Genomic DNA, 11,556 nt, shown 5'->3' with positions numbered 1-11,556 from the left:
AGTCCTAGAATTCTAGGGCTGTTAGGTACACCTGGGCACTTTTCGTAGCCTCCGAGTAGGTTCTGCTAGAAATGCTAGATTAAAGGTCTTTAATATTCTGGGTTTAATTCTCTCTTAAGACATAGTTAAACAAGACAGAAACAATTGCAGATATCCTACTTTCTTTCTCGTACTGTCAACGCCAACGAACAATGAGTTGTTTTCCCCTTGCCTCTGATGTGGTTTCTAGATGTCCTGAACTACTAGGCATCATGTAATAAGAGGCGCACTAAAAAGTATTCAACTGACACATCCGTCAAGAGATCACAACTATACATTTCCCTTCCATATTTAGAAAAACTGAGGCAGAGATAGGAGAATCAGTGATTTCTGAGGCCAAGCTAGTCTAAAGTGAACAGCAGGCCACCCAAGACATCATAGAAAGACCCTGTATTACAAAAAGCAAAACAACAAAACAAGGGAAAGGCACATCTAAATTTAGTGACAGTATTTAGTCTGTAAGTGAAAAAGAATTATTGTAGTACTGTTGACTAGCCACATCCACCATCTCATTTTGGTTCCAAAAGGATTATAGTTTGTCTACTGTCTGTTAATACAAAGCTCAACTTCTCATTTTTAACACACTATACAAATTACACTATAAAAGCTTCCAACATTCAATATTTAGCAAAACTAATGGCGATCCAGAATACTGTTCCTTCCTATCCAATACCAACAAACATGTGCTAGCTAGGGGGCTGGAGCCCTTAAACTGTTCATCTGAGTACAATAAGACCTGGCACAACGCATTAAACAAGGTAATAAATGATCAGCTTTATGAAATGAGCTTTGAGAAGAATGAGGACAAAACCATTCTTCCATTATTCTGTCTCTGGGGATCCAATTTCAAAAAGTATTGCACACTTTATCCCATTAGATTACACAGTGATTAACCTAAGAAAGTGCTACATTATGCTCTTTAAAACTCAGGTTTAATGGCTACTGTACCTAAGGAGTACTCCTTTCAAAAAATGCTAAATATGTAGTAACAGTATAATTACAGTGAAAAAAAGAAAAATCCCAACATTCGGGAAAAGCGGCCACTCACTATAGACACTCTTAGAATAAAAGATACGGAAGAACTTGGGCCAAGATTAGTATAAATAGACTTTATTGAAGTCAGTGCCTCTGTGTGGAGACAGAAGATTGTGTCTACAGAAGCACAAGTTGTAACATTTCACAACTTCTAAAAGGAATGTCAACAATTACAACGATCATGCATACCATGGTCGATAATCACATTTTAGAAGCATTTTCAACCATTTCTAAAGAAATGCTTATAACATTGTTATATATAGAACTACTTTCAATAAACTGCAAAACATTGATCGACTTTTCCAGTATGAGCTACAGTGTCAACACAAAAGGGAGGCATAAATGTTTAATTTATGAAATCAGAATGGAATATTTACTGTAAAGAAAAATTAAAAAGCTTTCAAATAAAGGCCATTATTGAACCAACATGAAGAGCACAACTTGAACTTGACTTCATTCATCTTTAAAGCTGTCCTCTGAGGAGCTTCAGTTCTAAGCAGTGCACTCAGTACTGTGAATATTCCTTGGACTGAAGTTTGGCAATAATGCGGTCCAACTGTCTCTTTGCTTCACACTGTGGGAAATTGCTCATGTCATAATATTGAGGGGCAATTTTCACCAACCTGTCCAGAATGGGGGGGGGGGGGGAGAGTTATGAAATCAAGATTTAAGTACTAGAGTTGGTAATAATTACACTGCTGCTGAATGAAAGCAAATATTCAAATACAAATCAATGATAAAAGATCTAAAACGCCATCTTTACAAACATCAGTTTAGGAAATAACAGCTTAGCAAAAATATAAATCTTCTGTTGATCTTATCAACTATGAAAAAAGTATCAGGATTAATTTTTCTAATACTTATGTATATTAATATGAAAACACAAAGCTTGAGTGTTTCATTCAACCACACTTTTTAACCTGTATTTTAAAGGTTATGGTTTTAATAGTCAAACAACTTCATCTCATTATCAGTATTAAGAACTACAAATATAAAACTGTATCTTTTATAAACTATACATTTTAACCTTGGCAAAACATGTAATAAAATGGTAACGTTCTAAACAATTGAAGTGTCAAAAGTCATAAATCAGTGATGGATGGAAGCTGGGAAATACTAAGTGACACAACCCACCATAAATGCTTTCCAGTCCACTTGGCTGACATTCCCATAACTTACAAAATGATGGTGGTAGAGAAATCACAAGGGCATCATTTAGCTAAAAATTGAACAGCCAGTCTCAATTACAATTTTTAGAAGCTAATACGCTAGGGAACAATCTGAGGTAATTTTTATCTTTACATATGGATGCATATACACACCTTTACAAAGATATACACAGCTAGCTGAGAAGTTCAAGCTACACAATGAGCAGAGAAGGATACGTTCATCTACTAGACATATTCTGTCCACAACAAAATATTAAAATCAAAATTGAAAACAGTGTGCTTACTTACCATTCTGGCTTGATATCTGTACAGGTTCGGATATAATTCTTTGTTGTGAGCACAAACTCATTATAAAGCACCCATTCAGGCTTGTGATCAAGCACAGTAGAGGGATGCAACTGGACCACCTGGTTATCTTTCACAGTTAAGTAATGCCCTGTTCGTTCTAAATGTGCCACCTGAAACAAAACAATTAGTGTTTCCAGTGAAATATTTATAAAATAGCATGGGGATATTTACATGAAAAGAGAATTCAAACTTAAAAAAATATCTGTGACTTTTGTTTTACTGTGTGTGCACATACATGCTTGGGTGTTTTGCTTGCCTATTTGTGTACCACACGTGTGGCTGACTAAGGAGGTCAGAAGAAATGCTGGATCCCCTTAGAAACTAGAGTTACAGTTGGTTTTTTGATTTGAGTGCTAAGAATTGAACCCAAGACTTCTGCAAGAGTACTCAGTGCTCATAACTCCCCAGCCTTCACTCCTATCTCAGGCATGTATCTTCAGTACCACACACTAGCTACAAACTGGACAAATATTACCACACTCCTAACGCGAAGAAAAGAATTCTAAGCAAAAAGAAAGCAGCAGCCTACAAAGAAAAGAAAATGGTAAGAAAAAAGCATGGGAAGAAAGATCACATAATTCTTTCCTATTTTCTTTTCCTAATTACACACTTACATTCATGATGCCTAACAACTAATAGTGCAGGACAAGAATGTTTGCCCTTCCCAACTCTACATATTATGTGACTTAATAATTTAATATCAATTAATGAATATTTATACTGAATATATACTAGGTGCCAAGTACCATTTCATTTGTTGTCACTTTCTAGAATAGGAGCTGAGATACTACAGTTCTTAAGCACAGCTTTCTCTCTCTCTCTCTCTCTCTCTCTCTCTCTCTCTCTCTCTCTGTGTGTGTGTGTGTGTGTGTGTGTGTGTGTGTGTGTGTGTGTGTGAAAAACTTTAAGAAATACCAAGAAAAAGTTATTACATGTTAGTATATATTAAAATAAATTAAGTCTGGAGAAAATAAATTTATGCCTGATTGTGTTGTTTACCTCATACCACTATAAGCATTCCTCCTAGACATAGAAACTACACACACCTGTAATCTCAGCACTTGAGAAGGCAAAAGAACCACTGGAGTTTAAAGCAACCCTTTTGTGAGACTCATTCTCACAAAACCACCAACCCACTTTTTCCTTATACTTTAATTCAAAGACAGATACTTCACAGGATCTCCTTTGATTTTAGATTATGGAACCAAATGCATCCATATTCCTTCTAGCTATTGAACACAAATGGCTTTAAGGCTAATGTAACTGGTTTAAGAAACATTCAAAGACAGAATAAACAAGTATGAGATAGACAGATTATTTTGAAAAACAATTTCAACTCAAGCAATGTATTTTGAACTAACTACCAGAAAAGTTTTTAAACATCATTTTGTTTTACCCGACCCTTAAATTTTCAGGAGCTACAGACGTGGCTTAGCAGTTAGAGTATGTGCTCCTCTTTCAAGGGACTTAAGGTTCAATTCCCAGCACCAACATGGTGATTCACAGCCCACTCTAACTCCACTTTCAGAGTATCTGAAACCTCTACCTGAACCAGGCATGCAACTTATCCAGACATACAGGCGAAATACCCATACATAATCAAACAAAAAAATTTTAAAACCTGCTAAGAGTATTTATCTGTTATTTTTTATTCCTATTCCAATGACCTCTAATACATACATTTAAATTAAATAACTTATAAAGAAAAATTCAGAATGGCTTAAATCAAAGGACACATGCATTTTATAGTGTCCCAAGTTAGTCATAAATACCAATGAGCACTGTATAGAAACAAAGGAAATGTAGTTATTTAAATGTGGAGACATGGAGGCTGGAGAGAGGACTGAGGAGTTTAAGAGAACAGGCTGTTCTTCCAGTGGACACAATGTGTACACACACACAGGCTAAACAGTCACATGGAAAATAGTGGAGATGCTTAAAAAGGAAAAGAGACTGTAGGATTCATGCATTTAAAAGCTTCATTTTGGTGGTCTTATGATAATATATTTTAATACCAAGAGTTTGAGAAACTTTAGTAGGTTTATCAAAATTCAACGGTTAAAATTTCTATTTGTACCTGAAAAGGCCAAGGTACTCATTTGTTAAAACAAAGACTCCAGTTACTTCTAACATTATATCCAAACAAACAAAACTTCTTAGTTAATTAAGGCACTAACCTGTCACTCATAAGATAGGATTCTGAGAAACTAGACCTAACAGTAAGAACCAACTTTTTTAGACACTTTTCACCTCAAACCAGACCAAAAGCAAATACTGCCTGGTCATTTAACTACTTACCTGCATAAAATACCCAGTAACCAATGCTTTTCTTATATTAATATAATAGTCCCTGCTTGTGAAATCAGTACTTCGACGAGGCAAATTAAATCTGTCCATAATTCTTGATAGCTGCTGTCGTACATTGTCTGCAGACATCAGGGACCGGTAGTTAATGAAGTTGTCATAACACCACTGAACAGATTCATGATCTAAAAAGTAGGAGGGAAGGAAGAAAAGGAGACCATGAATCATCCACACAGTAGAAAACTTTGAAAGGCATCTTTTTTTTTTTCCAGAGCTGGGGACCGAACCCAGGGCCTTGCGCTTCCTAGGTAAGCGCTCTACCACTGAGCTAAATCCCCAGCCCCAAAAGGCATCTTTTTATAAAAGAAAAAAAATAGGCTGTGGGGCTGGAAAGATGGCTAAGTGGTTAAGAGTGTGTACTACTCTTTTAAAGAAGCAGAGGTCGGTTTCTAGCACCCATGCTGTGCAGCTCACATTAGGACACCTGCAGCTCCAGGTCCAGGAGGATTTGAAGCCTCTGGTCTCCTCAGGCACTTACATTCACCCACAGACAGACAGACAAAAACAAAGACCCACAACAAGATAAAATCTGTAGTAAGAAAGACAAATAAACTAAACTGAGAACATTTATACACATCTTCTTTAAATAATTACCAACTTTTCTTAAAAGAAAAAAGCAATAAACCTCTCAAATGAATGCAAATAAACAGTACTAAGGTTTCTGGCTAATCGGTAGTAAAACAATGATTTTGAATCAATGGTTCTTAGCAAATTGAATTATTTACCTATTAACAGCCACCTGGCTGTTTCCAACAAAGGATTTATTAGACACTGGTAGATTCAGAGAACTTGGTAAAATGCCAGATTTTGCTCATTTTCAAAGAAATCACAGCCTTAGCTGAAGAAAATCAAATACAACATTAATGAAGTGAACTTCAAACAAGTAGCATGATGCTCTCTAACTGCCTAAACTAGTCCTCTACACCGAGATGCTAAATTCTTACTTGCAGCAACACCTGCCTGAGCAATTTACAAGCAAGAATTTTACTGTCATCTGTGTCTTCCAAGGCCTATGAATAAGCATGCCAAGTATTAATAATTTTACTACATATTATCAAAAAGGTATTTCTCTAATGATTTCTTGAAAACATCCAAACCAGTATTATTCAACTCATAGCTCAAAAGGTACCATATAAATCAAAGGGAAAGAATACTTTTGGAGTAGCCTATTTTTGATGACAGTCACACAAGAAAACTGCAACATCTGCTTCACAGATCTTTGATATTGATAAAATTGAGAGGGCTTCAAAATTGGAAAAGTATAAAAGAAGAAAGCATTAAAAACTAGAACTAGGTCTTCTTAAGCTATTCTAATTGTAGTAAATTGTTTTGTACTTGGTGCTGGAATTCAAGCAACTGAAATGTTCAAGTTTTAAACAGACTTAAATAAGTAGACAGGCTTACCATTTTACAGAATATACTGCCATTTTAGCGGTAATAAGCAGGACTATGAAATACATCTTCCAACGAACTGAAGAATTTGAGCAAAAGCTGGGCAATGACAATCTCTAAACTAAGGTGTTGCTTTACATACACTAATCAAGAGTGCAGCTTTTTAAAGTTTCCCAATTTTTAAAACTCAAGTATCAAAGACTAACGAGAGCTTGGTGTGGTTAAATACGCCTGTTGTCCTAGCTCCTCAGAAAGGGAGTATCATCCAAGTTAAATGTCTGCATGGATAAATCAACTAACTAACTATCTATCTAACTAACTAACTAGCCAACTGACCAATCAAATGACAATGTTAGTTAAGATAACCACATATCACCTGATGGCTCTACCACATTTCTGATAAAAAAAAAAAACAAAAAACTAAACGGTATAGAAAAAAACTAAACTAATACTTGCTAGTTACTCCTTACAATGCCAAGAGCTACTTTAAATATTCAAAGGCAAAGCACTTGTATGTTAGAATGAAGACTCCCCCCCACCAAAACAAAAACAAAAACACTAGAATGAGGGCTCCCTATATACAGTAGTATTACACTATAACCTAAAGTTTAATTGTAAGTATACAGATATTAAGATATCATTTTATAACATAAAATCTTAGCTTCCCCATATTTCCAAGATAAAAATTCAATAAATAGAATTTGAAACATTCAAATAATATGGTGATCTGAAATTTTTCTTTTTACAAACTGCATTTATTTTTAATTCTGTGTGGCAGCAGGTAAGTTGCTAGTAGAGGCCTAAGTCTTCAGATCCTCCTGGATCTAGAGTTAACAATTTTTGTAATCATTCAATGTTGAGTGTTGGGAAGTGAACTCAGGTCCTTGGGAAGAACAAAAAGGGGCCCCTAATCACTGAATCATCTCTCTAGCCCCAAAAGTTTGTATTTTAAAAGGTAACAGTTAGTGAGTAAGACTAACTGTTCTACTTTGAAAGTATCTGTTCTATCAAACACATGTGCTGCCTCTGGTATAATACAAGGACACAGAGTAAGAGGTCTAAAACCCACTAAGGCTTACCACCCTTTTCCTAGTAACTAGAAACATTTAATTAAAAATCATGCCTCTGGGGAATTAATATTACTTTCTAATTCATTTTCTACCTCTGGCTTCTGTTGATAATACAATAGGCAGAGTAAGACATCTTTGGATATCCACTGTTTAATATTTTCATCAAATTCACCTACCAAAAAGTCAAAATACGCATATAAATACTACTTGTATATTTGAATCTCATAACTGCTTTGATAAAAATTAGAGAAATTAATAATTAAGTGGGCAACAAATGTCTTAATTGTATAGGTTAGAAACCCTGCAAGTGAACTTTTACAGACACTAGTAGTATGACTGAGAGCAGGGACTCAAACCTACTGCCTGTTCAATTTGTTAGTTTTATTTAAAAAATGTCAGTGTCGATCACATAATACAAAAATTACTGGAAAATGTACATTTAGAAATAAAACATAAAGCATATCACAATTTTCCTATGTTGGCAGTAATACAGGTTTCATTTGTATCACTGTATTTTTCAAGTTTTTTATTTAATTGTTCCTCTTTCCTTGAATATAAACCCTAATAATTTTGGAAGAGGTTGGCAATTCTATTTTAAATGCTAGTCAGGAGTTTTCCTAACAAATCTTGTGACAGATTATAAATGACATCGAGATGAAAAAATTATCTTCTATGTTGCAAGTGACATTCAGACAAAAGAGTACCTTCAATCTGACTTTACTTACTTTGTTTAAAAGCGTGGTAAACATTCAGCAGTGTCAGATGATCTCCATCTATGTGGGCAAATCTCATCTTGGCCTCATCTGCAGCTTTCTTGGCCTCCGTGGGGCGAACAAAACACTGTGGGACTAAACAAGGTTGGTATGGGCCCAACACAAACGCCCATATCGATGAGTCACGCATTCACAGATAGAGGAACAAGGCCTAGCTAGGTCAGTTCACAGAGCATAGGGCAGGGCAGGATGGCCTCCAACTGCATCTTGGACTGTTTACTACCTTGATTTGGTACATCACCTAACCACATCTGTAAGACAAGAGGGTTTCAAAGCTACAGAGTACCTGATTATTTTAACTAGATCTAAAAGTAGGCATCAAAACAGCTATTCTGAAGGCCATCAAATTACTAGAAAGCTCAACTTATTTCAAAAACCAGTGCTGATAGCTCTACCAATAACCAGAAGTATGGTATCAATAGCCTTTTAGTTAATTGTAATTTTTCAAAAGGCCATCCATTCAATCCACTGAATGGCTGTAGTTAGGAAGCTGTACTTGCCCACTGAGAAACTAAAACAACCAGTCTACTGCCATGTTTCTATCAAAATTGTTTCCCTAAATCTGTGGCTATTACCAACTGGTGGGTATCACTATTAGCACCGGTAAGCAAAAGCATATGTAAACATTAAAAAAAAAAAATTCAAGAAATCTTGGGTTTGATGATAGCAGTAGTGGTGGAAGGTTAAACCGCCTTAGAATTAAGAAAATTCAAGAAGGCTGGGATATTCAGTCTAATGTTGCATTTTAATAACAACAACAACAACAAAAAAAAAAGTTAATAAAGCCCCAAGTTTAAAAAAGATTTGAATCAAACCCTCAATATAAAAGTAAATCCAATATTAAAGAATTGACAATTAGACTCAAGCAGTCACTATTTCAAGGGTCGTCAAAATATTGAACTACAGTAGTTGTTTAGAGCCTCAAGATTAATTCACAAACTTAAGTTCTTACAAAGTATGCACTACATTTTTTTGAAATACAACCTAACTTAATTCACTTTATCAATTCCATAGTTAGAAAAAGCAGTATCAAAATAAATACTTAACAAGCTTGGGCCTTTTCAATATATTTTGAAGCTCTTATATAACCTTACCAATAAAAATCATGATCAGTTCAGATAGAAAATAAAGGGAATAATCAACAATGAGATCAAACACAGCATCAAATTACTCTTTCCCTTATAGTTTCCCCCTTTAGAGATGCCAAAGTAGCCAAATAAAGATGTCAAAGCAATCACAGTAAGCATTACAGATCTTGCTTAATGTAACTGAAGCGAGGTAACTCATCAAAGTCCAGAAACATCTCACAGCTCTAAACACTAACGTGAGAGCACATAGGCCTCTGGTTTTCAACTCAGAATCTCAAACTAATGAGAGGAAGAAAAAAGAAAGAAAAAAAGGGGGGAGGGGGAAGCTTCACAAGCTCTAACTGCTTTTTGTCCATAAATAGCTTGTTTAAAAAACAATGTTATGTATGTTTATTTTCAATAGTGTAAAGACAAGCACCAGAGGTAAATCCTGGGTCTTTCCTAATTCCTACTACATATAAAACTGAGATCTAGCTTATTAAGTTCAATCTCACCACAATGGCCCACTGGAAAGGACTAATTATCTACGTACAGCAACAGTACTGTTTCCTATGTCTGAGATGAAACCCGCAGGGAGAGAAGTCCTAGAAAACACCACAAGCGCACTGTCTACTAATTGTCACCCTCCTTCTGAAAACTAGCGTCGTTGGGAGATTATGACAAGCATAAGCAAGGCAGACAACAACCTACCACCACCTCTGCAAGTGACAATTGATTAACACTGACACTGCCCTGCCCGTCTGCTCTGAGTCTGATCAGTCATAACTCTGCAAGAAAACATTTAGCTACTTCTTAAGTAAGTCACACCATTAGAATATACCATCATCTGAACTATGCCATAATTATATTTTAGAAAACTTTATTCTTTAATTCTGTAGATTTTTGAATTTTGGCAATAAATAATTCAAACCAATAAACCATTCTGCAATTAAAAGTCAGTTCTCTCCAGCACTGAAACTCATAATATACAGTACTATGATTACATTTAACTTTAAAAAAAAGAAAAAAGAAAAAAAAAAGATTTCCGGAAATCTAATTTCCAAGTTAAAGTTTTATTGCCACTAAGAAAGAGCACTATTTCTCAATGTTTAAATATTATCAAGTTTATAAAAGATACTTCTTTAAGCAGGTGTTTTCTGCCATTGTGAAAGATTATCAAAATCAGGCTTTGACTTCAAGTCCTAAATTATACATCACTACTTCTATGTGACCCTAAATCAGAAACTTGTGTTTGTCACTGAATACGCCTACATGTAGGAAATGGTCAATTTAAATGGAACACAGGCTCAGTGAATAGCACCAAGTACTAACAAAGTTGGTGTACTTTCAATAAACTTAAAATAGGACTAAGGGATCTAAAGAAAAAAATGCAGTTACAATTGCATTCAAATTTATTCTTATTGCAAGTTCTGTCTGTATTCAATAGAGCCAATGTTTTACTATATTTTGGGCATTAAAAACTTTACTTCTGTAAAAATTTTTATAAAGCTATTTACAAGATATTTAGGAAACAAACTAAGTTCCTTAAAACCATCTGTAAAATCTATTACCATACTGAGTAGTAGTAATGATGATGATGATACTACTAATAATAGTAATAATAATAATAATGGTAACCAACAGAAGGGAAGTCCACCCAAACTCTGAAGAGCTAGGGTTTTGGTCCCTCTCCCTCTATTACCTGACAACATGGCAGTAATAGATAGGACCTCATTAGAACAGTTGTAGTCACAACTTGCAATAACCATTTTAGCGAGCTGGGGATCTAAAGGAAATTCTGCCATCATGGATCCCAATTCAGTCAGATCTCCATCATCATTTAAAGCGGCCAAATAATTCAGAAGTTCTAGCGCTCTCATCAGAGTTTCGGGAGCTAAGTAAGGGAAAAAGGCAATCTATTAGATGAGTTGTCTTAAGTAAGCAAAAATATGACAAAGTGCAAACTATTATAAGCAATCTCATTTTTCATTCATTACTGGATCCAGTTCAGAACTCAAATTGTCATCAAATTCAATAATATAGATAGAGCAAACAATACTATACTAAAATGACTTTCAAGCCAGACATTGTGGGAAATACCTATAAAGGATATCCCCAGCAGACAATTATTTTCCCATGAAAAATTATAAGTATAAAAATAATTTTTATATTTGCTTACTTTGGCAATAATTCAATTAATGTAAATTCCCAGAATAACATCTAGAGGGGATGTATTCACTATCATTAATTAACTGCCACTATTTTTAAAGTTTTAATGCTACCCTACCCCATAAAACCA

The 11,556-nt window shown here is 35.0% G+C and overlaps 1 protein-coding gene across 6 annotated transcripts in view; it reads right to left on the bottom strand.

Annotated features, from left to right (window-relative positions):
- Window positions 1-1,128: 1,128 nt before the first annotated feature.
- Dhx15 (DEAH-box helicase 15) overlaps window positions 1,129-11,556 on the bottom strand; it is a 37,944-nt gene continuing 27,516 nt past the window's right edge. The window contains exons 10-14 of one of the 6 annotated variants that reach the window (NM_001191597.1): window positions 10,960-11,151; window positions 8,143-8,265; window positions 4,890-5,080; window positions 2,532-2,701; window positions 1,129-1,697 (exon numbers count right to left, since the gene is read on the bottom strand). In NM_001191597.1, coding sequence (NP_001178526.1) covers window positions 1,580-1,697; window positions 2,532-2,701; window positions 4,890-5,080; window positions 8,143-8,265; window positions 10,960-11,151 — 794 coding nt within the window. In that variant the 3' untranslated portion in view covers window positions 1,129-1,579. Of the gene's footprint in view, window positions 1,698-2,531; window positions 2,702-4,889; window positions 5,081-5,680; window positions 5,794-6,109; window positions 8,442-10,959; window positions 11,152-11,556 lie in introns of those variants that run through there. The other 5 variants (XM_063272935.1, XR_005492917.2, XR_005492918.2 and 2 more) reach the window with 5 other exon arrangements.

The sequence above is a fragment of the Rattus norvegicus genome, chromosome 14 (genome assembly GCF_036323735.1).
Source record: "Rattus norvegicus strain BN/NHsdMcwi chromosome 14, GRCr8, whole genome shotgun sequence".
Taxonomy (NCBI): domain Eukaryota; kingdom Metazoa; phylum Chordata; class Mammalia; order Rodentia; family Muridae; genus Rattus; species Rattus norvegicus.
This window is presented reverse-complemented; position numbering and strand designations above follow the sequence as displayed.